At 45.8% G+C, this 25749-nt stretch overlaps 1 protein-coding gene across 1 annotated transcript; it reads left to right on the top strand.

Moving 5' to 3' along the window:
- Positions 1-15512: 15512 nt before the first annotated feature.
- NCR2 (natural cytotoxicity triggering receptor 2) lies at positions 15513-23031 on the top strand. Its single transcript, XM_058732600.1, has 6 exons — positions 15513-15915; positions 16062-16403; positions 21016-21075; positions 21685-21814; positions 21922-22032; positions 22624-23031. Exons 1-6 carry the CDS (start codon positions 15825-15827, stop codon positions 22751-22753), a joined length of 864 nt encoding a protein of 287 aa, XP_058588583.1. The 5' UTR covers positions 15513-15824; the 3' UTR covers positions 22754-23031.
- The last annotated feature ends 2718 nt before the right edge of the window (positions 23032-25749 follow it).

Below are 25749 nucleotides of genomic sequence, written 5' to 3' on the forward strand. Positions count from 1 at the left end.
TAAAGGACAGAAGGCCTGAGATGAGCTTACAAATTAACGGAAAATCACTTACTGGCCTGCTAGATTCAGGAGCTGATGTTTGAGTTTTGGCCTAAGAATTGGCAACTTCAACCTGTATCCACAGTCTTTACGGGTATAGGAAAAGCTATTGATATCCAACAGTGTTGAAATTTTTCTATGTAAAGGGCCTGAAGGCCAGGCTGCTACTATCCAGCCTTATGTTACTGAAATAGCTTCTAATCTGTGGGGAAGAGACCTATTAAGTCAATGGGGAGCATATATTACTACACCTTATGTTTCTTCTGCTGCAACTAATATTATGTCCAAAATGAATTATAATCCATTAAAAGGGCTTGGACAACAAGAAAATGGGCATATGGAGCCAATTATTGCCGAAATGCAGTCTCCTTATATAGGGCTGGGATATCCTGTACAGAATTCAAATTTAGAGTAAAGGCCATTGTTCCTGAACTACATTATGTCTCACCATTAAAATGGTTAACAACCACCCCCATGTGGGTGGTACAGTGGCCTTTTCCGAAAGAGAAATTAGAGGCTTTAGAGCAATTAGTGCAAGAACAATTGGATGCAGGCCATAGAGAAATGTCGACCAGTCCACAGAATTCTCCTGTGTTTGTGATAAAGAAAAAATCTGGGAAATGGAGAATGTTGACTGCCTTAAGGAAGGTAAACGAGATCATACAACCTATGGGATCTTTGCAACCTGGGCTCCCATCTCCTACTATGATTCCTCAGAACTGGTCATTAATTATAGTAGATTTAGAAGATTGTTTTTTCACAGTTCTACCACAGCCAGATGATAGGAAAAATTTGCTTTTTCTATACCTTCATACAATCATATGGCTCCTGTGAAACGCCATCAATGGAAAGTACTTCCACAAGGTATGCTTAATAGCCCTACTATGTGTCAGGATCTTGTTAATCCGCCGCTTTCACAATTACACATTTGGTTTCCACAGGTGTTGATTATCCATTACATGGATGATATTCTTTTTGCCGCAGAAATGCCTACACAGGTAGATCTTTATCAGGCTGCTAGATTATTGTTACCCAAATATGGCCTAATAATAGCAGAGGAAAAGGTGCAACCCCAAGATCCCTTCCTTTATCTTGGTGCAAAAATTCATAAGGCAACCACCATTCCCCAAAAAGTACAGATTTGCCGAGATACTTTGAAAACTTTAAATGCTTTCCAGACGTTACTAGGAAATACAAATTGGTTGCGACCTGCTATGGGAATCTCGACTTATACCTTATCATCTTTTCCTAACATTAGCCAGTGATCCCAACCTTAACAGCCCTAGAGGCCTCACAGAGGCAGAAGCTGAATTATAATGGATTGAAAATCATATACAGCTCACTCGTATTCGACTTAATGTTCCTCTTCAATTATTGATTTTTCTTGCTCCACATTCTCCAACTGCAGTCTTATGGCAGGATGGGGGAATCATCGAATGGCGGTTTTTACCAAATAAGGACACTAAAATTCTTACCATATAGCTGGATAAAATTGGGAATATAATTTGGAGAGGCCAATCCCAATTACGTGTGATTAATGGTGGTGATCCCTCCTCTATAGTTATTCCCTTATCGTATCAACAAATTGATATGGCTTACCAAACTAATATACAATGGCAAATAGCTTTATCTGATTACATAGGGAAATTAGACAGTCACTATCCAAGGGACAAAATTTTGTCATTTCTCAAGGTTACATCGTGGATTTGGCCAAAGATAATTCGAGACCGGCCTTTAGCAGATGCTGACACATATTTTACAGATGGAAATGGTCATGGTAGAGCTTCTATACACAGTCCTATCTCTAAGGCCTGGCAGACACCCTATACATCTACCCAAAAGGCTGAATTAGCAGCTGTTATAGAATCGTTGCATCTTATACCTGCCTCCCTCAATGTTGTGACAGATTCACAATATGTGTGGCTCACAGTCCTAAATATTGAAACTGCACATGCTATTCCACAAAATGAATCACATCATCTGTTTTTGCATTTACAAGAATTAATATGACATAGGCAACACCCTTTATGTATCACTTATATTTCCAGTCATTCTAACCTTCCTGGCCCATTAGCCTTTGAAAATTCCATTGCGGATGACTTATTACAAGGCACCTTACAGATGACACAACAGGAGCGTATGCTTCACCATACTAATGCTCGAGGACTTGCCCATAGACACGCTGTAACACATGCTCAGTCAAAAGACATCGTTAGTGCCTGTCCTTCTTGCGAGCCCCTCACTGTGGCTCCATATACCTCCAGACTGAATCCTTGTGGACTACAGGCAAATGAACTTTGGCAATCTGATGTTACCCATATTCCTGCATTTGGTAAGCTCTCTTAAGTGCATGTTACTGTGGATACCTTCTCCAGATATATGTGGGCCACAACAGGTACCAGAGAAAAGGTTATACACGTTATTGCTCATTTCCTTAAAACCTTTGCAATTCTAGGTATCCCACAACGCATTAAAACTGATAATGGCCCTGTGTATATATCTCATAAGGTACCCCGCTTCTTTGCAGCCCAACAAATTACTCATCTTACTGGCAATCCCTATAACCTTCTTTTTTTTTCCTGGATTTTCTTTTTATTTTTTTTCAATATATGAAATATATTGTCAAATTGGTTTCCATACAACACCCAGTGCTCATCCCAAAAGGTGCCCTCCTCAATACCCATCACCCACCCTCCCCTCCCTCCCACCCCCCATCAACCCTCAGTTTGTTCTCAGTTTTTAACAGTCTCTTATGCTTTGGCTCTCTCCCACTCTAACCTCTTTTTTTTTTTTTTCCTTCCCCTCCCCCATGGGTTTCTGTTACGTTTCTCAGGATCCACATAAGAGTGAAACCATATGGTATCTGTCTTTCTCTGTATGGCTTATTTCACTTAGCATCACACTCTCCAGTTCCATCCACGTTGCTACAAAAGGCCATATTTCATTCTTTCTCATTGCCACGTAGTATTCCATTGTGTATATAAACCACAATTTCTTTATCCATTCATCAGTTGATGGACATTTAGGCTCTTTCCATAATTTGTCTATTGTTGAGAGTGCTGCTATAAACATTGGGGTACAAGTGTCCCTATGCATCAGTACTCCTGTATCCCTTGGGTAAATTCCTAGCGGTGCTATTGCTGGGTCATAGGGTAGGTCTATTTTTAATTTTCTGAGGAACCTCCACACTGCTTTCCAGAGCGGCTGCACCAATTTGCATTCCCACCAACAGTGCAAGAGGGTTCCCATTTCTCCACATCCTCTACAGCATCCATAGTCTCCTGATTTGTTCATTTTGGCCACTCTGACTGGCGTGAGGTGATATCTGAGTGTGGTTTTGATTTGTATTTCCCTGATAAGGAGCGACGTTGAACATCTTTTCATGTGCCTGTTGGCCATCCGGATGTCTTCTTTAGAGAAGTGTCTATTCATGTTTTCTGCCCATTTCTTCACTGGGTTATTTGTTTTTCGGGTGTGGAGTTTGGTGAGCTCTTTATAGATTTTGGATACTAGCCCTTTGTCCGATATGGCATTTGCAAATATCTTTGCCCATTCCGTTGGTTGTCTTTTAGTTTTGTTGGTTGTTTCCTTGGCTGTGCAGAAGCTTTTTATCTTCATAAGGTCCCAGTAATTCATTTTTGCTTTTAATTCCCTTGCCTTTGGGGATGTGTCAAGTAAGAGATTGCTACGGCTGAGGTCAGAGAGGTCTTTTCCTGCTTTCTCCTCTAGGGTTTTGATGGTTTCCTGTCTCACATTCAGGTCCTTTATCCATTTTGAATTTATTTTTGTGAATGGTGTGAGAAAGTGGTCTGGTTTCAACCTTCTGCATGTTGCTGTCCAGTTCTCCCAGCACCATTTGTTAAAGAGACTGTCTTTTTTCCATTGGATGTTCTTTCCTGCTTTGTCAAAGATTAGTTGGCCCTATAACTTTCAAGGTCAAGGGATCATAGAACTGACTCATCAGGTGCTTAGAAACGTGTTAATTAAACAAAAAGGGGGAGAAGAAGAAGGGCTTAGACCTACACCACAGGAACAATTACATCGTGCCTTATATACTTTAAATTTCTTGGACATACGAGGACCCCATACATGTTCTGCTGCTGAAGTACACTGCCACAGGCAAAATGTCACCCTTGTTCATCAGCCGGTATATTGGAAAGATGAGAAGGGACATTGAGAAAAGGGACAGGTTGTTGTGTGGGGCAGAGGGTGTGCTTATGTCTCTACAAATCAAGGCTACCAGTGGTTACCCAGTCATGGCTTGAAACCCAGGTATGAGCCAATCCAAGCAACCTCAGTTCGACATGACCCCACCAGTCGAAGAGTTTCGCAGAATGTCCATCCAGAATTGGATGTGCCCAATGCACCACGCCCTCTCCCAAGGTGCACTAGGACTGCTCAACCTCCTACTTGGGGACAAGTTAAGAGGCTGACGCATGATTCTGAAAAAATATTGATGCAGACTCGCAGCCCGCAAGTCATCACTCGCGGCCATCACTACTACGGTAAGTGCTGCTAACTATGCTTACTGGGCTTATATCCCTCATCCACCTCTCAGTCAGGGTGTAAATTGGTATGACTCCTCCATGCCAATATATACAAATGACATTGAATGGACATCTGGGCCATTTGACAGCAGAGGACCACATAGGCCAAACGAAGAAGGTACTGTTATGGATAATTTTCCTATAGGGATTGAAGGTCCTCCTATATGTTTTGGTCATGGGAAACACTGCCTCAAAAGTAAGCCTCAAGTATGGCTATCTACTATTAAAAATGGGACCCACCACAAACATATTTTCTTGCTATCAGCCCATTCTCTCATTGGCTCCAATCTTACAATTAATGACACTCCTCCAATGCTTCCGTCTTGTGCTACTCATACATTGTCAGAATGGGATGGATGGGATCCCAGTCATTGATTGGAGCCCTATGGGCTCAGCTCGCCTTAAAAATTCGTTACAAAATCTACGATGGTGTATTCATAATCATACTGTCAGCACCACTGCCAATGACTCAATCGTTTGGCACGGTGGGGGATTTTCTGTGCCCGGTCCTCATTTACAACAAGGACCGTTACAAAAGCATATATGGAAATTAACTGCTGCCCTCCACCCTTTACATCCTTGGAAGGACACAGATTATAACAACAGCTCCAGCAATATTTCTACTTTGCCCTTCATGGTCCATAGTACCCAGTACATACAGGCTTGTGTCCATTTGCCATTCGCCCTACTGACAGGACAGATAGTTTGGAATGATTCTGAGTCCCTTATAACTTATATTAATTGCTCATTATACACCTGTCTTAACAATTCTATACCCTTCAATATGTCATCCGAAAGCTTATATTTACTTACAGTACAAACTGGCCTGTGGCTGCCGGTTCCCATGTCTCGACCACGGCAACATTCTCCAGAAATGCATCTGATGGACCACGCTCTACGGCTCTTCATCGGTCCCGATGGTTTGCTGGAATGCTTGTTGCAGCTATTATAAACATTATTGCTGTGACTGCCGCCACAGCTACTGAGGCTGTCTCGTTGCACCAATCTGTGCAGACAGTTACGATTGCACAACAATGGCATGAGAAATCACGCCGATTTTGGAAGACACAGCGGGATATTGACAGTAGACTGTCCAGTGAGATTGCAGGCCTACAACAGGCTGTGATATTGCTGGGGGATCAATTAGTGAGCCTACAGACACAAAAATCATTAAAATGTGATTGGGACATTACATCAATATGTGTAACCCCATTACCACTTAATAACACTGAATTTCCATGGAATGATGTTACGAGGCACTTGCTCAGGCAATCTAATGTGTCCAGGGACACTCAACATCTGCAAGCAGAGATATATGAGACTTTCAAAACAAATCTGGACATGTTATCCAATTCTTGGATCTTAGAAAGTATATCAGATGGATTGAGAAAATTAAACCCTGTAGAGCATATTAAGATTTTTAGTCTCTATTGCTAGTCTGTTTGTATTAATAGGCAATGTATTTATCCGTGCATGTGCAGTCTGGTGCCGGGGACAACGAGCCTGTCAACGGACCAACTGACAGCTCAGGTTATACAATGTCCTCCTACAGTCATTGTATACAAACAAAAAGGAGATGTTGGAGAACAAGAAGCCAGAGGCACCATAAGAATGTCCTGAAGAGAAGGGACGGAGCAGCAAGGAACTGAAAGCACTTTCATTCCCAGGACAGAAGGCCGCCGGACTGCTCGTTCTCTCCAGAAGGACATCATACGGGCACCAGGCCTGGGATAAGAATGTTTTGTCTGGTGCCAGACGTACTCAAGACCCAGTATGGAATACCCTGCAGGTGCACGGCCTGTCAAGATGCCAAATACTACATTGTATGTGCTTGCTGTTATCAGACAAATGGCAAAAATAAAAAAGGCTTGAGCCAGGAGACTCCTGGAGAGTCTTAGCCCCCTGCTCTGTGATTCTCTCGTCACCGCACCCTTAGGCCCTGTCTCTATACAGGGACTCAGTTTCCCTGGCTATAAAACAAGAAAATTGCACCTTCTGTCCCATCAAGTCCATGAGGTCAATAGCTCTGGTAAACTTCTAAAGCCTTTCCCTGGGTGCTTTTTCCTGGGTTTTCCTGCCTGGGGCCCCTCTGGTCTGGGGTCCCTACAGAGGTTTCTAGCAGTCCAGAAGAATGTTCAGGGCCAAATGTCTGAGTTGAGCAGGTCTGAGTTTCTTGTTTCCCAAACCCTCCCACCACTCCCAGCCCCCCAAACACACACACACACACACACACACACACACACACACACACGGTCAGGCTGATCAATCCTCCCATACTTCCAAAAGCTCAGCTTTAATTCTGTGTCCTCCAGGGCCAGGTACAGGACTTGCAGGTAAGACCCTGCATGGTGGGAGTCTGGTGGGTGGCTCTTGTTATCTTTTAGGTAGAAGGAGGAGGCAAGGATTCCAGACACTGAAAAAGGTCTGCTGGGTTTGGTGACAAAGGATATCATATATTTGAAAGCCCTTCTAACTTTCCAGTTTGACACAAACTTGGGACAGATATGAAACTCTAGCACCATTGATTCAAATGTGATATTTATCCAAGTTTTACAATATCGTACAATAGAGGAAAACGCAAGTTCTTTGAGGGGTTTTTCTTAATTATAGAATTTTTCCATTTTTTTTCCATCTTGACCATGATAACGGTTTGTTTTTATTTTGTTTAAGGTTTTATTTATTTTTGAGAGAGACAAGAGCACGAGCGGAGAAGGGACAGAGAGAGAAGGAGACACAGAATCGGAAGCAGGCTCCAGGGTCTGAGCTGTCAGCACAGAGCCTGACTCTGTGAGTTCAAGCCTCGAACTCACGAACCGTGAGATCATGACCTGAGCTGAAGTCGGACGCTTAACCTACTGAGCCACCCAGGTGCCCCATCATGAGAATGGTCTTAAAACATGTGTGTGAGGCACCCTGAGCAGTCATTTAAAGAAATGAGCCTGCCCTTACTTTGATCTGAGCAAGCACACAACTTTCTTGTCAGTGAAACTGTTAAGACAGGTCTGGGGCAGAAAGAATAAGGGCCTGTCTTTTGGTGTGGTTAGCTTCGTACCAGGTCAGGCTTTCTCCTCTTTTCTTCCTCTCTTTCCCTCCTCATACTGCCATCTGCTAGGGTGTGAGGTCCCCTCTGGTCCGGGCTCTGGGGGCCAGCACTGTCACCACCGGCTGTCACTGGCCTCACCCAGCCACAGGACTCCACCAGGCCGCTGCAAAGGAAAAATCCCCTCTGATCCAGGTCTGTTATCTTTTGTACATATTGTCAAATGTAGTATGCTAATATTTTGCTCAGGATATGCGTGATCATGAGAGATATTGGTCGGCCATTTCCCCATCCTCTAATTCCTTTCTCTTATCGGGGTAATTCTGGCCTTATAAAATAAGTTGGGATGTGTTGTCTATTTCCTTAAAGAGTTTAAATTTCATAGTGTGTCCTAAAGATTTGTGGCATTTTGTCTTGCTAAATAACTAATTCCTCAGCCTCTCTTGGAGCTAGAGGCCCAGAGGCTCTCACTGGCAAATTCTATCAAATTTTTCTATGTCTGAAATAGTTCCTGTTGTTATAATAGATTATTATTTATTTTAAATGTTTAATTCAGTATTGACTGTATTATGATTTTTGGCATAGTGCTTACTCTTAACTATGACTTTATTATTATTTGTTTACTTGTATGTTAATTTCTTCTCTCTTTTCTGCCTTCCCCATCCTGCTAAACACCCTTCTCTGAATATAGGCTGCATGACTGCAAGCTGTATCAGTCTATTCCCTGTGTCTGAAATGGTAGGCTCTCAGTAAATATTTGTTGAATGTAGGTGTGAATGAACGAGTAAACACTGAGAGAGTCTTCACTTGACCAAACGTTAAGCTCCTGAAACTTCTCCTAGGCCCATCCTTTAAAATCCCGTTTTGTTTTAATGTCTATTTATTTATTGGGGGGGGGGGAGGGGGAAGAGGGGCAGAGAGAGAGGCAGAGAGAGAATTCCAAGCAGACTCTGCACTGTCAGCACAGAGCCCAACGTGGGGCTCAAGCTCATGAACTGTGAGATCATGACCTGAGCCGAGATCAAGAGTCGGACACTTAACCTGCTGAGCCACGCAGGCTCCCCGTAAAGTGCAGTTTTAGCGAGAATCCTGCTCTTTCCACACTGTTCTACACTCCTTCTAAAGCTCAACATTGATTCTGTGTCCTCCAGGGCCCAGGTACAGGACATGTAGCCCACCTTGCCGTTGAAGACCCTGCATGGATATCCTTGACATCTGATAGATTTCCTCCCCCTCCATCACCGCTGTGATCTCTGGTCACCCCAGCCTGTCCTCAGCAAAGAATCCTGTCAGGTCAAGTCTGTTTAGCCAGAACCTCCCATCCCCCATTACTCTTGGTGTTTTCTCTCAAAAATGTTCATGCACTGACCCCCACCTGCTCCCTGGCTGTAAATCCCCAGCAGCCCGGGCTGTATTCAGAATTGAGGCTGTACTGAGGTCTCTTTTCTCCTACTGCCACAGTTCCTAAATAAAATCGGTTTTTTTACCACTTGACTTGCCCAGCTCTGGTTTTTCTTTGACAATTCTCCTTGTGTTCTTATGGGTTTTCAGCTAACATCCTTGAGTTTTTCAGGGAGATAACTACACAACCAGCCAACAATGGTGACTTGGCCTCTTATTTTAAGTTTATATTTTCCATTTTATTTTCCTATGTAATTATAGTTGCTGGTACTTCAGAAACATGTTAAACAATACTTTTGACATTGAGCATTTTTATCTTGATTCCAACCTTTAACATGACTCCTCACTAGTGTGATTTTAGCTGATTAATTCAATAACTCACTTATTTGTTAAGAAAGCAATTTCCTATGCATACAATAGTAAAAAGATTTGTCTAGAATGGATGTTGAATTTTACCAAATGCCTTTCTCCCATTGATCAATATCTTCGTATCATTTTCTCCTTTGATTTACTAAAAAAGAATCAAGCATTGATCTAACTTTGATAGCCAGACACACTTATATTCACATAATACAAGATATTTAGTCATGATATATTATTCTTTCCATATACTTGTGTTTTTAATTTGCCATATGTGTGTGTGTGTGTGTGTGTGTGTGTGTGTGTGTGTGTATAAATTTGGGCCTTTTTTCTTTTTTGGTCAAGTTTTTGTAAGAATTTAAACTTTTTTTTATCTTGTCATAATCTGCCAGGAAGCATTTCATCTTTTTGCTTCTTTGTAACAGCTCAGATGTGATGAGCACTGTCTGTCTCTTGAAAGTATCTTGGGACTTACCCTAAATCAGCACGTAGACTGATGTGTAGGTGGATTTTTTAACACCCATACAAGTATCATCCATGGTGAATTGTCAGCTGATGATTTTAAATCTTGACCTAATTATAACTCATATTTTCATCTTAAAAAACTCATTTCTGGAAGGCAGAAGAAATGGTCCCAAAGATACATTTACTTCCTCATCGCCAAAATCTATGAGTATTGCCCTTATCTATGGCCAAAGGTGTGAGTAAATTAAGGGTCTTGAAAATGGCCTTTACCCTGGATTCTCTTGTGGGTCCTGAATGTGGTCACCTGCCTCCTTATAGGAGAAAGGCAGAGGGGGTTAGAAAGAGTCTCACACAGAGAAATCAATGTGATTACAGAGGCAGATATCAAAATGATGGGGTCACAGGTGCAAGAATGCAGACAGCCACCAGCAGCTGAAAGAAACAAGGAAGGATCTTCCTTAGAACTTCTAGAGAGAGAGTGTGGCCCTAACAACACCTTGATGCTGGACTTGGGGTCTCCATTTCTGTTAAGTAACCCAGTTTGTGGTGATTTGTTACCGTGGCCCTAGGAAATGAAAGGCCATCCAATCAGGATTTTTACATTTTTAATTTTGCAATTAAAGAATTACATTCATTCATTCATTCATTCAATCATATGCTTTCTAATACATTTCATATTTGTGATTTCAACCAATTTGTCACTCCTAAGGGAACATAGAAGTATTTCCTTTTAAAAATCTTTTTCCAGCAGCCTATTTATTCATTTCATTTTAGTTCAAATTTTTTCTTTCTGGATGGACAGTCTTGTTTTTCACTATAAGTTTATGTTATCTATTTTATATGTATACATACTTAAATATAAATATGTTCTTATAAAATATTTAACATTATATGCATTTTAAATTTACACTAATTGCACTGATGTAAATTTCTGATTTATGTTACAACTAAATACATAACAAATCATAAATGTATAATCAAATTATTAGAAATAATAGATTATTATTTTAGCTAGACAGAAGATCTACATACAAAAATTAATTGCACATGTATTCACAAAAAATAAGCAATTATAAAATATGATTTTATAGTGACATTGTTTGTGGTCACCTTTATCACCAGGATGCCATAATTAGGGAAATTCCTCTTTCTCTGGATTTGTCTCACCACCATTTATTAGTCCTTTTATTTTTTTATTTTTTTTTAATGTTTATTTATTTTTGAGAGAGAGAGCCTGTGAGTGGTGGAGGGACAGAGAGAGAGAGAGGGACAGATGATCTGAGGTGGGTTCTGCAGTGACAGCAGTGAGCCCGATGCAGGGCTCGAACTCACGAACTGAGAGACCATGGCCAGAGCCAAAGTCGAACACTCAATCAAGTGAGCCACCCAGGTGCCCCTAACCACCACCATTTGTTGGTCCTTTAAAAAAAATTAACAATCAACAGAAGTGCCTGGGTGGCTCAGTCCATTGAGCGTCCAACTTCAGCTCAGGTCACGATCTCACGGCTCATGAGTTCCAGCCTCACGTCAGACTCTCTGCTGTCAGCACAGAGCCTGCTTCAGATCCTCTGTCCTTTCTCTCTGCACCTCCCTTGCTCGCTCTCTCAAAAATAAATAAACATTAAAAAAATTAACTGTTGAGGCACCTGGGTGGCTCTGTCGGTTAAGCGTCTGACTTCAGTTCAGGTCATGATCTCTCAATCCGTGAGTTCGAGTCCTGCGTCGGGCTCTGTGCTGACAGCTCAGAGCCTGGAGCCTGCTTCAGATACTGTGTCTCCCCTCTCTCTCTGCCTCTCCCCAGATCGCACTCTGTCTCTCTCTCTCTCTCTCTCAAAAATAAATAAACATGAAAAAAAATTTTTAACAAAATAACAAAATAAGGTAACTAATAACTTCACAGAAAGTAAAAAGCTGTACCACAAAGGAAATGTAATCATTATAAACTACATGACTGGGTTCTGAAAAATATATGTACATGGTCAGAAAGTATAAAATCTAAAAATTAATTCTATCGGTAACTCTATTTGACTACTGGGAGAATAAAGGTGAAGGAAGGGACCGACAGAGCATGATGGGAAAGAGAGGATCCCTCATTCTTCCACATTTCATGTATACTACCTACCCCTGTCTAATAGAGAAATATCAGTATCAGGGTAAATATGAAAAATACTTCAAAATGACTCCCTAAGGGAACACCTGGGTAGCTCAGTCAGTTGAGCATCTGACTTTGGCTCAGGTCATGACCTCGTGGCTTGTGAGTTCAAGCCTCACATCAGGCTCTCTGCTGTCAGCAGGGAGCCCGCTTTGGATCCTCTGTCCCCCTCTTTGCCCCTCCCCCCCACGTTCCCTCAAAAATAAATAAGACATTTAATTAATTAATTAATTAATTAAAAAACAAAGTTCTCTCTAGGAAGAAAAGGATTGGGGTGTAGACTGTTGGGGCATAAAACTGACGCATTGTTATTAATATGAGTTTATAAACCTACAATTTTTGGAGCTGCAAGTTTGGAAGATATGTATGTGCATTCTTTTGACGAATTTTCAAAACAAAATAATACTGCGACAGCCACTGTGCCCGGTTTCTGTGCCTAGATGTAGAACTGAGTCACGATGACTTCTTTTTCAAAATGGATTTTAATTAATCCGCCCACACTGTCTTTCAGAAAGGTGGTATCAGTATGTTTGCCCAGCAGAATAGGTGATTGTTTTTTCCCTAAAATTCCCCCAACCCTGGTTGTCATCATTTCTCTTAACTTGTGTCACTGTGAGGAGAAGAGTAGTTTGGCACTTGTCTTAACAATGTCCACTTTGAATAGATTTTCCTTAACGTGGTTCATTGTATTTCTTCTGTAGGGAAGTACTTGCTCATAACCTCACTCCTTTTTTCTATTGAAATATCCATTTTCTCTTATTATTTAAAAAACTTTTTTATATGAACTCGAATAACCCTGTATCTGCCAATTAGGAAGGAAACCTTAATTCAGAGTTGTGATTTGCCTTTAAATGTTATTTGCCATATCTTTTTATAATGTCCAAGTATTAATTTGTATATAGGATGACCCAGCATTTTTCCCTATATCGTTTCTGGCATTGGGGCCATGATCAGCAAGTTCTACTCTAGGGGGGCCTGGCTGGCTCAGTCGGTTAAGCATCCGACTCTTGCTTTCGGCTCAGATCGTGATCTCACGGTTTATATAGAATTCAAGCCCTGCACCAGGCTCTATGCTGACAGCGTGGAGCCTGCTTGGGATTCTCTCTCTTCCTCTCTCTCTGTCCCTCCCCTGCTTGCTCTCTCTGTCTGTCTCTCTCAAAAAATAAAATTAAAGGGGCGCCTGGGTGGCTCAGTTGGTTGCGCATTTGACTTCAGCTCAGGTCACGATCTCACAGTCTGTGAGTTCGAGCCCCGCGTCGGGCTGTGGGCTGATGGCTCAGAACCTGGAGCCTGCTTCCGATTCTGTGTCTCCCTCTCTCTCTGCCCCTCCCCCGTTCATGCTCTGTCTCTGTCTCAAAAATAAATAAACGTTAAAAAAAAATTAAAAAAATAAATAAATTTAAAAAATAAATAAAATTAAAAAAATATATTTAAAAGAAGAACGTTCTACTCTAAATGACATAACTTTTATTTTTATTTCCTTTTAGAAGTTTGCTGTACTGCTATTTGATGTCTATATATATATATAGGCATCGAATTATATATTAAATATATATATATAATTAAAAGTCAAGGAAACATGATATTGTGAATGTTGATTACTAATGATGGCAGACATTCATTAATACCATGTAACAGGCACTTCTATAAATGGAAGGGCTTAATCATTTATTCCCAGAATAATCATATCAGTGATCCATTGTTATCTATTTAAGAAAGGAAAAAACTGAGACTTTTAGAGCTTTAGAAGTTTCCTCAAAAACTTCCCCTGGGCGCCACGGACCCATGTTGACTCGGCAGAGAACAGCTCAGAGCCAACTCCAAGCTGGAGGCACCTAGACATAGTGGTATGTGGGCAAAGAGTGATCTTGGGGGACTGCAAGGAGGAGGCATCCCTTCCCAGGGGTCAGCAGCGACCAGACAAAGGGGACACTGGTGTGGGAACCAGTGGCTGCACACCCTCACACAAGTTGACACACATCTATGCCCGCCGGGGCCAGAGCCTCATTCCTCCCCCTCAGAAGGGTGCCCTCCACCCCCGCATTTTGTCTGTAATTAGGTCAAGAGAGGAAACACTGAGCCCGGCTGAACGCCAGGAAATGAACCGCCAGGAGCTTGCCTCTGCAAGGGTGTACGCTTTGGTTTCCTGCCCTGTCCCCGGGCCAGACTTCAACAGAAAGTCCCCGTCAGAAGTCAGGAAGCTGGTCTGGTTACATCTTTACATCATCACGTGACTTTGAGCAGGTCAGACTGACCCATCTGGGCCTCAGTTTCCCCACGTGGGGGGAAAACAAAGCACACCTCCCTGCCAAGCCCACTGTGGAATTAGGAGAAAGCACACACGAACACCCTAAGTGCACTGATGGGTGCAAACGGGTAGTGGGTGTCGTCTTGAGCAGTCCTTTCGGTGCCACAACCCCATCCTGCTTTTCCCTGGTCGTTTCTAGGAAAGAGAGTCAGGTGCCTCCCATGCCCATCCTCTTTCTGCCCCTACATCCTTATCCTCAGTCTCTGCCCCCTCTCACTGCAGGAGCAGGGCTCTGCACCCAGGCAGAAAGGAGGGCAGGAGTGGGGGGCAGGGTGCAGGGGAGCAGGGGACTTGGAATTAACACCCTCAATACGTTCAAATTCCCTCTTCAGGCATGAGCTCTGAGTAGAGTTCCCTGGTGGTTGCATGTGGAGTTACATGTTAGCACAGGGCTGTGGGTCCTGATGTCTCTCTCTCTCTCTCTCTCTCTCTCTGTCTCGATCCCTTCTTTCTCCCAACATTTGTTTGTATGTTTTATATAAAACCTCTTTGTAAACTGCATCATTTTTTAAAGCTTATTTATTTATTTTGAGAGAAAGAGAGAGCGAGAGTGCATGGAAGGGGCAAAAAGGAAGGGAGAGAGAACCCTCTCTCTCAGCACAGACCCTGAGGCAGGGGCTCAGACTCACGAACTGTGAGATCGTGACCTGAGCCGAAATCAAGAGTCCGACGCTTAACTGACTAAGCCACCCAGGCGCCCCGCGTCATTTTTTAAAAGTCGGTTCCATAAAGATGCTGGAGCCCTGCATCTATCTACACATCAATGACACAAACAGCGCTCTAGTGCCCACAGGCAGGAGTCGAGGATTTATAGGAGACTGGTGGTCCAGGCTCCTGTGTTCCATCACCCACTGACCCATCCCTCCACCCAGCCGGGATCTCTTTGCCTCCAGCTCCACTCTCCCTTCCTTTGCCAGGGACTCTCCCTATACTTTCTTACCCCTCCCCTCTCCCCTCCAGCACCCACAAAGCCTCCCAGGGAGGAAACATGTCAGTGACCCGCCAGGCAGGACCGGGCTTGAAGTTTCTGACGACCCCCAGGGCCAGTGGGGTTTAGTGGAGTCTTGCACAGACCTCCAAGTGCCCCTGAGCTGGTCACCCACCTTCAGCGTGGCTCGCCCTGAAGAGAGGGGCAAAGCCAGGGTCCTGCAAAGAAGAGGCAGTGCACAGAGGGAGGAGAGTGGACAGCCCGTGACCACAGCTTCCTCCTGGCTGTCCCAGCTCCTCCCCCAAGGTCAGGCCCTGAGGGGGAAGGGGCAGTGGGGCACAGAGGAGAGAAGCAGCCTCTATGGACACCCAGGAGCTGTGCGCCACGCAGGGCTGTTCCCTCCTGGTCCGGATTTACAACTGCCACCGTTGGTCTCCGCTTGCCTCTGCCGGCCAGGTCGGCGCTCCCCGGGTCTCCCACTCCCCAAGCTGCCCTTGGCCTTTCTCATTTTATCTATCTTGGAGGTGCTGGGAAAGCTGAGGAGAATCAGACCAGCTCCAGGTTCCCTCTCCCCAGCGTCCCCCATGTCCCCTGGTACCAGCACGAGAGGAAACGGCCACATGGTCCAGAGAGCCCCGCTCCCACCCCTGCTGCTCCTGTCACTGTTGATCCCAGGTGAGGAGGAAGGCAAGAGCCTGGGGAGGAGAGGCGAGGGTGGTACAGGGACTACAGGACCGCGGGCTCCAGAGCAAGTGCTCTGGGCCTGGGGCTGCTGGAGGAGCAGGTCCTGGTGTGGCCCTGACCTGCTGCCTCCTCTCCAGGCTCGTGGGCTATACCAGAGGCACAGCCACTTCACCGAGTGGCGGGGCAGACGCTTTCTGTGAGATGCCAGTACCCCCCCAAGGGCTGGCCCTACGAGAGGAAGAGCTGGTGTAAGGAGCTATCAGTGTTCAAGTGCACCAGGTTAGTCACCAGCTCCGGTCCCCGCAGGCTGGCTCAAGCCTCTCGATTCTCAATCTGGGACAACCCTAGCACCGGCCTCTTCATTGTCACCATGACTGGGCTGAAGGAGGAAGATTCAGGACACTACTGGTGTAGAATTTACCATGCTTCCGGCAACTCTGTCTCTAAGTCCATAAGGTTCTATCTGACGGTGTCTCCAGGTAAGCCTCTTCCTAGGGGGTCCCCTGGCTCCCTTTGGGTGCCTTCTAGTTTCTTAGTCATGAAGCCAGGCTGCCCCCCCCATTCTGATCTCCTGGGAAGGTTGTTGGGAACAGGTGTCCCAGGGACTTGAATACATGTACACACACACACACACACACACACACACACCCCTCACTCACTGTCTTGATGATTTACAAGCCTCATCAAAGGTGCCCAAACAGATCATGGGAGCATTCTGACCCTGAGCTCATATGACCTGGCCACAGGGCAGCCCGAGACTGCCTGGCATTCTTAGAGAAGGCACCTGTACCTGGCACAGAGTAGGTGCTCAGTAAATGTGTGGCCCTGGCCACAAACCACCCCCCGCCCCACCATGTTGGTATCATGTTGGTCTGTCCATTCTTCCTGGCCCAGATCAGAGGTCAGCAAACTCTGGTCTGAAAGCTAAGGATGATTTTTAAATGGTCGGGGGGAAAAAGTCGAAGAAAAATAATATTTTGTGTCACACAAAAATTACAGGAAATTCAAATGTCAGTGTCCACAAATAAAGGGTTTTTTGGAATACAGCCATGCCCATATGTTTATATATGATTTAAGGCCATTTTCATGCTACAGGAGCAGCTGTTCCAACAGAGACCATATGGCCCACAAGCCTAAAGTGGTTACTCCCTGGCCCTTTACAAACAAGTTGGCCAACATGAGTCTGAATCAGAGCTTCTCAAAGCATCTGTGGTTGCAACGAACTGAATGTTCAACCCACAAAGTCATGGGTTGAAATCCTAACCTACAATGTGATGGTATTTGGAGGTGGGGCCTCTGGGAGGTGATGAGGTCATGAGGGTGGGGCCCCTAGGAGTGGAATTAGTGCCCTTACCAAAGAGATCTCCAGCAAGCTCTCTCCTCCTCTTTCTGCCATGTAAAATGATAGCCTGCAGAGGCAACTCTCCAGAACCCTACCACACTGGTACCCTGACCTCAGACTCCCAGCTTCCAGGGTAAGAAATAAATTTCTGTTGTTTCCAAACCACCCAGGCTGTGACACTTTGTTATGGCAGCCCAAGCAGACTAAGACAGTGGTGGAGGACCTTTTCAAAACATCTCCAATCCATCAATGACTATCTTCTGGTAAAACACAATAAAAATGAATTACTAGAAAAATTAAATGAGAGAAAAACACACACATACAAAGCACAAGCCCAAAATGCTGATTTGATTTTACAGACATAAAATTACTTTTCAACAAAGACAATCAGAACAAACATAAGGGGGGAAAAAGTTCAGTTATAAAAACGGTTCCCATTGATTATTGAAAGTATGCATGTGGGTGATGGATGTTGTTGTTAACATTATAGCTGAAATCCAAGAAGGAATTCTAAATCAATTCCTACAAGCTCAATATTTTTATTTTTAATTTTTACAAAAGGAAGCGAGCGGTGCTATATTTTCAAAATGCATCCTTGATCCTTCATCAGGGGCTAGTTCCAAATTTTTATTTTATAGAGTTCTGTTTACATTTGAAATACCTTTTGATGAAAAAATGGTCTCTGGTTCTATGAATTTCCTACCATGTATCTTCTTTGGACAGATAATAAAATGCAAAGCATTCCATCAAACTATCCAGGTTTGTCTACAAGCACTTTTGCAGACAAGATCACCTATTTTGCTGATAATTGTTACTGAATTAAGAACATGTCATGAAAGTTTATAGAAACTATCCTTCTAAGCCTCTAACTTTTGTTTGGGTGCTTAGATCTCATTTGCCGTTGAAAAATATGTTGCGTCCTTCCCTGGCATGGAATAGCCTCAAAGCTGTGATATAACCAAGCCTGACCATGTGACTCCCATCTTTAAAAAGTTAGTACTGACCTGGTTTCTATCTTGCCAAGATAGTGGGAGTCCTTTTCGTAGCTCAAACGTTCTCAACAGAACTGTCACGCTCAGTAATGAATCATTGCAACCTGGCATACAATAACAACTCTGAGGGGTTTCCACATGATCACATAATAAAGAGAACGATTTCAAATTCAACGCGTTCATCTTTATGTAATTCACGATTTTTCCCACTTTGGTAGGCACGCGTGCAGCTCAGCTGATATTTTCTCAGAGCAAGAATTTGAAGGAGGCGGTGCACTGGCTTACACTCTGGTGCAAGGCTCCTTCATCTGAAGGACTGCTCCCGCGTGTTTTCCTGTCACATAGCAGCTATCAGAACATACTTGGACGCGAAACTGGAGCCACAAACCACTGGTCGATAATAAAATCCTTCATAGTTCTATTCAGCTCAGGGCTAGTTGTGTTTTTGACAATGAAACGAAATGATACAGAGGAATACCTTCCTATCATCATGTTCAAATTGCACGTAGTCTAAAAAGAATAACTATGTTTGCGATGTGCTTTGCTCAAGTTGCCGTGAAAAACACCTTGCTAACTTTATTTGTCCCAGGAGTTGGTCTTCCTCCTCATTAGCCAATTCCTGAGTATGTTGAGCTAATGTGTCAATAAAGTGATATTTAATTTCCCTTCTTTGCCACAGACTAGCTCAACAAGGTAGAGCAGACACCTCTGTTACAGTCTTTCGATAATGTTTTGATACCTGTAGGTAGACATTTTGTCTTAGCAACACAAAGCGTTACTTTACAAGAAGCCCACAGAACTCTAGAGTTACTAGGTGAAATACTGACTGCTTTGAAGAAAGTTGTAATTCAGGACTCTTAAAAACAAATAGCTCATTTTGAACTTGTGGTTTAATGTTTTGTAAATGTCACTTGCTTTCATGATGTACTTGTTCCTTAGCCTCTTCACTGAGCCTCAACAATGAACTCAATGGGTTTGAGTGCCTCACCATTCATTAGAACTACAAACCTCATGCTATTTATGAGTGCCATAGTTTCCTGTTGCTGTCATCACAAATTTCCACAAATGTAGTGGCTTAAAACCACAGGAATTTATGACTTCACAGTTCTATAGATCAAGAGTCCGACATGGGTCTCACTGGGCTAAAATCAAGGTATCAGCAGCAGGCTGTATTCCTTTCTGGAGGCTCTTAGAATCTACTCTCACGCATTCAGGTCTTGGACAGAATTCAGTTCCTTGTAGCTATAAGACCAGAGTCCCGTTTTCTCACAGGCTGCATAACTGAGAGCTTTCCCAGCTTCTAGCCGCTTCCACACATTCCTTGGCTTGTGGCCCCCTTCCTCTGTCTTCAAAGCCAGAAGCTGTTTTCAAGCTGCACTACTGACTATAGCTGGGAAACATTCTCTGCTCTTAAATACTAATCATTAGCTTAGGTTCGCCCAGAATATCTCTCCACCTCAAGTCCTTAACCTTAATCACATCTGCAAATCCCCTCTGGCCCTGTGGGGTGACATTCACGGGCTCCTGAGATTAGGAAGTGGACAGTGTTCTGCTTTACCATAGTGAAGGATTGCATGTTCAGACATAACCAATGCAAACCCTTTGAATGATCTCAGAAGGAAAAGTATCTTTGGAATTAATTCCGCTATCACCGTTTGGTTTATTATTACTGCTACATCCCGAAAAGATGGGGCTTTTCTTGACACAATGCTCAGTGACTTTGTTTTGCTCTCTGTTAATTTAGTACTCGAATTAACTAATCACTACTCTACATTAGCTAATCATGTTAAACTCTAATTTAAAAAAAAAATGGATAGGGGCACCTGGGTGGCTCAGTCGGTTGAGCTTCTGACTTCAGCTCAGGTCATGATCTCGTGGGTCGTGGGTTTGAGCCCCCCATCGGGCTCGCCAGCCCACCAGAATGGATCCCACTTTGGATCCTCTGTCTCTCTCTCTCTCTGCCCCTCCCCTGATTGTGCTGTCCCCAAAATAAGTAAATATTTTTAAAAATAAATTCATAACGGATAGATTGAAAATGTCAATGATTATAAAAATTTATAAAAATAACTTTTTCAGGTCTTGATACACTTTTGGGTTATAGTCGAGCAACGAACCTTCAGGTATCATGATCCTGCTCTGCTGTTGTCATGCAGCCTGCCCCATGTGTGATTCTCCGTGACAGTTTGCCAGTACCTAAACTGATTGACATCCTGTTCCACCAGACCGGTTTACTAATCACATGCTTGGACCTTGAGGCAATGTCAGATTGATAAATTCCAAGATCCTTACTCCCAATTTCTATATTTACCTTGTGCAGGCAGGTTATAAATAATTTGTGGACCAGCATCCACCCACAGATCACACGCTGTAGCTCAGGACTAGAATTTTCCCTGAGTGTCATGAGAACCTCTTCTAGGTTGGGCACATGGGTTGCTCCCAGTAGTCACTCTGGGCAGCCTCAGAGAGAGTGCCCTTGTGGGACAGGGTCATGGCCACATGTCCATTCACCTGGGACTCTCTCCAGGGAAGCTCCTGGGCCATGGGATGTCCCAACATCAGGTACCCTCTCCCCCATGCCTCTCCCAGCCCTTCCCTCAGCTGTTCCCTTCATGGATCTTGGGTGGATGGGTATATAGACCTAGCTGAGGACACCGAGAGTCCCCACTTCCTGTCACAGCATTGGGGCTGACAGCACTCGTTTCCCTTCTGGGCCTCACCCACCCCCAGTAGTCATTATTCTCTCTTCATCCTTAATAGCCCCCATCACCTTTCCAGAGATGGCCTCCCACCAGCCTCCATCAAAAGCTCTGAGCACTGGTAGGTCTGGGGTCTTACTGGGAAGGCAGGGCAGTGGAGGTAGGGGACAGGGAGCTCGCAAAAGTTTCAGAATCAAGAGGGGGCCCCATAAAATGTACTTACCCAGGTCATTGAGGCAATGGGGTCTGCAGAGGGACCCAGAGTTCTGCAGCAGAACCAGGAAGGACAGGGGTGGGAAAGCAGTCTGAAAGTTCCCTGGGGAGGGGCCCCTTCCCCCTAATAGCACCAGAAGTATGAGAATGGGAAGGGATGTCAGAGATGAGAGCCACTGTGACTGTTTCCCCACTTGGGGAGGCTCAGAGCTAGACAGTGCCCTTCCAAACTGGTAGGCATGCTTCGAGAGAAGCCCCGGCCTCCTGACTCCCATTCCAGTGCTCTTCCTGGAGCCAAGAACACCTCCACAGGCACTGAACAGAGCCTAAACCACAGATCTGTCTAGTCTTAAGCCATGGAACTTCATAGCCCAGTCCCGACCCCAGAATTGGTTTTTTCCCAGGCTCTGAGCTTCTGTTCCCAGTTCAGCCCAGGTCCCCATTCCAGCTTTCCTGCCAGCTAGAACAGATGTGCTGTCCCTCCAGCTAACTCAGATTCCTTTTCTTTCCCTGACAGCTTCCGCCTCCACGCAGGCCACCCGGGCTTCCCGTGACCTGATGTCATCACAGACCCAGAGCTGTGTGTCCTCCACTGGAAGAGCCAGAGAGGCCCCCAGGGCTTCCTCTGCCGTCACTGCCCCTTCACAGTGAGTTCAAAGGTGGGACCCTCACGCACACGGCCCTGGCTCAGGGGCCCACAGCAGAGAGCTGCCACCCCAACCGGCTCCCCTCCCCTCTGTTTTCTGTTCTCCAGGCAACAAAACTGCACCCTCCACTGTCACCCTGCAGCCCCCGGCACTCTGGTCTCCGTGCTCTGTGGACTCCTTCTGGCCAAGAGCGTGGTGTTGTCAGCCCTGCTTGTCTGGTGAGTGGGTTTGGGTTGGGCTTGGGAGAGAATGAAGCAGGGAGGGGCTTCCGTCCTTGGACAGATGGTCAGACAGGGAATCAGCCAGTGAACACAGAGGCAAGAAAAATGATCCCCAGCAGGGCTGTCCAAATTAGACCCTCACTGACTGCCTGCTCACCACAGGATCACCTTTGTCTTTCCAAAACTCAGATGCTTTGTCCACATGTTTCCGCGTGTTTTCTCCTCCCCTCTTCTCCTCCTCCTTTCCTTCCCCTACCCCTCTCCCCCTCTGATTCAGTATCACTGACCTGTCCAACCAGGAAATCCCTCCCACTGCCTGCCCTTCCAGGAATGCCTGCCCAAACCCAGGGCACAGCCCCTTCCCAAGCGGTGACAGAGGGAGGGTATATACAGGAGGGAGGGTCACGTCCAAGGAGAAGGGGATGCACAAGGCAAAGGTAGGTGGGGCTGAGGGAAAGGTGTGGGGACCGGGACCCATCAGGCAGAGCGCAGGCTTGCTGAAGGGGGGACAGCCTGTGGGGAGAGGGCAACAGGCTCAAAGAGTGGGTTTAAGTCACTTCCTGTATTTCTTCACCCCTCCCATGTTAGGGCCTTAAGGAGTCGACATGCGCAACACAGAGGGAGGTCTCTGATGCACCCAGCTCGGTCCAGACTCCAGGCCTCAGGGCCCAAGAAGGATGGCCAGTATCCCCCAGGCTCTCCAGGGGCGCCTCCCTGACCTCTGAACCCTTCGCTCCTTGCAAAGAAAAGGTGGAAGTCCCCCAGAACTTGATCCAACACCCTTGGCTACACCCCTCACTCCAGTGTTGAGGATTTCTCAGCCTGGACTCCTCCCAAGGTCCAGGCCCACGGCTTGCTCACACACAGCAGGCATCTGGTCCAGCACCATCCAGGGATGGGAGCCGAAGACAGTGCAGTGGCTGTCCAGCAAACTGGAGCCACCACAGCGGGCCAGTCTGACTCTTCCCCCCACGATCTTCTCCCCTAGCCCTCCCCCTCATCCTCCTGCTCCCCTCCTCCTCCTCCTCCTCCTCCTCCTCCTCCTCTTGTCCTTCCCCCTCTTCCTCCTCCCCTCCTCCTCTCCTTCCCCCTCCTCTCCCTCCTCTCCCTCCTCCTCCTCCTCCTCCTCCTCCTCCTCCTCCTCCTCCTCTTCCCCTCCTGTCTGTGGCCCCACAGCTCAGCCAGGATCCCAGGTCACCCCCAGCATTTCTCTCTCCATCCCTGTTTGCTCAGCCACACTCTGCCAAGACCTCTGTTCTGCTTCTCTCTGTGGCTTCTGCCTCTTCCTTCTCTTCCTCCCCCTTTGCAAATCCCCAGCACCTGGCACCTGTACCCAGGCCACTCTTTCAGTCACCTAACTGGCGTCCTGCCTTTGGTCTCCACCTCCTAGATTGTTTCCCCTTATCCGTCCTTTCTCAACAACACCTCTGTGCATTTTTACTGCACAGGATGTGGGGGCCTCTACTCTGCCAAGTTCAGCCACCCTGGTCACCATCACCACGTCACTATGTTCCACACTTACTGCCCTTGCAGCCACCAAGATGGCCACAGGCTCTGGAGAGGAGTCACCCCACCTTGTCCTGCACAAGCTGAGTGGGATGCTCCACAGTGGAGACCACCCTGGTCTGACCCGAGGCACTGCCCCTCATAGGACTGCTGTGTCTCTGACACTTAACTATCTCGGTGTCGGACTTCCCAGACGGAGCCTCTAAATTTATCTTTTCTCTCCTGTCCTTCCTCTGTTTTTCTTTATTCCTACTTTCTGGGAAAGTTTCTCAAGGTTGCATTCCGGTCCTTCTATTCAAAGGTTTACCGTTTGTGCTCTCACACCTTAAAATGTCTAAAGGGTCTATTTGTTCTCCGAATGTTCCTTTACGACATGCGTGTTTGCTTTGGCGACGCCATTTTTTCTCGGGCAGTGTTAAAGTTTTAACGTTTTGAGGGTTGTGGTGGTTTATTTTTTTAAGCCTTGTCTGTTTTCTGTTTCCCCCAAATACCTTTTTCTATCTTTCATTTTCTCCTTTCGTTGACCGCTGTCTTTCCTCAGAACTTTCTGGAAGCCTCTGCTGCTTCTTGGCAGAGCACCGGTATTTAAAACCTTGGAGGCCCTGTGCGTGTTACAGAGATTTGTGGACTCTACGTTGATTTGGCAAGGGTGTTGTTACGGGCTGTTATGTGCCCCCCTCCATTTATATGTTCAAATCCCAACTCCCAAGGTGATGAGGGAGGAGCCCTCACAAATGGGATTCTGCCCTTACAAAGCTCCTTACAAAGCTCCCTGCCTCCTTCTACTCTGTGACGACGCGGTGAGGGGACAGCCCTACAGGAACCAGGAAGGTCTCACCAGACACACAATCTGCTAGCAACTTGGCCTCGGACTTTCCAGCCTCCAGAACTGTGGGAAATAAGAGCTGCTGATGCCCCTCGGTCCGTGGCATTTTTGTCTCAGCCACTAAGTGGACTAAGACAAGCACCGCTTCGTTTTTTTTCTGACAGCTCAGTGTCTCCAAAAAGGTGCTTTGAACCGTCCTCCTGAGGATATAAGCCTGGTTCTAGGCACCAGCTGTGGCAAAGCAGCTTCCATTTTCACTCACTCGGGCCCCAGGTGGAACACAGTGTCCTTCTCCAAGGTGCCTGGTGCCCTGGGAGGGCATCTCTGTGACAGACCCTCGTCAGAGACTAACCTGTGGGTTCTCTGTCAGGTGAGAGAGAGAGAGCGAGGAGGGAGAAAGGATGTGGACAGCTGACCCACTCTGTCTCACGGGGGGGCAGAGAAGCTAGGAGCCAGACTGCTTCTCAACCCCAGTCCCCAGCTTGTAGTCTGTGTCCTGAGGTCCCCCCGCCTCCGATTCCTAAAGCTTCCTGGGTTTGTAAGGTAAAAAAAAGACTTGCTTCTTTTGTCTCCCTCCCCCACATTTCTCTGGTCCATTAAAGTCGTCCAAATGTTACCCAGCTTTAAGACTTCCATGGAGCTCTCCCTTCATCCTTGAGGATGGATTTATGCAATTCTTGCCCATTTATCACCACTTCCCTCACACAGCTTGCCCATCTCTTCAGCAGGAGCAGAGGGGCCTCAAATTTTCCATCCAATCACCCCTTCCAGCTCCCACCACCCTGGGCAGGAAAGAGCGAGATCCCAGATCTCCACTTGCTCCTGTAAAGACTCCTGGCCTCTTCTCCACCCTCCATCACAGCCAGTGCTGGGACCCCCAGACCTGCGGCTTCATTCCTTCCTTCCCTGCTCACCCTAGTCCCAAAAGCCCGGGGCTCCCTGGTCCGCCCTCATCACCCAGGATGGCATCTCAGTAAGACCTTATGAATTCATCAGATGAGCCCCATTTCCCACTCTTCCCAAAATTCGTACGTCTTTTTGCTCTGCCCTCTGAAACATGAGCCCTTGTGAGCTCAACCTCTCTGAACATCACCTTCCTACTTTCATGGAAATCTGTGTCTGCTAGGAGAACACTGCTCTCTCTGTCATTCTGGCCCCACAGTGGCATTTCACTCTCCTTCACCACTAGGCCGGGGCGGGGGAGGGGGGTTCCTTTTCACTCTTCACTGCCGCTTCCTACCTTTTTATCCTCCCTAAAGCAGCCCCACAATCTGATTTCCTGCCACCGGACTGTACCGTAGACTACGTCCATCAGTGTGGCATCTCTATATAATCGGGAACCCCCTGCTTCTCACCGGTCTTAACCCCTGGCTCACTGTAAC

This window comes from Neofelis nebulosa, chromosome 6, assembly GCF_028018385.1.
Source record: "Neofelis nebulosa isolate mNeoNeb1 chromosome 6, mNeoNeb1.pri, whole genome shotgun sequence".
NCBI lineage: Eukaryota > Metazoa > Chordata > Mammalia > Carnivora > Felidae > Neofelis > Neofelis nebulosa.

Excerpts from the sequence above, each read along its gene's own strand:
- NCR2 (XM_058732600.1), top strand. The coding sequence starts at position 15,825 with ATGTCCCCTGGTACCAGCACGAGAGGAAACGGCCACATGGTCCAGAGA. Across the intron at positions 16,404-21,015 it reads CTATCTGACGGTGTCTCCAG|CCCCCATCACCTTTCCAGAG; the intron begins GTAAGCCTCTTC and ends CATCCTTAATAG. Across the intron at positions 21,076-21,684 it reads ATCAAAAGCTCTGAGCACTG|CTTCCGCCTCCACGCAGGCC; the intron begins GTAGGTCTGGGG and ends TTTCCCTGACAG.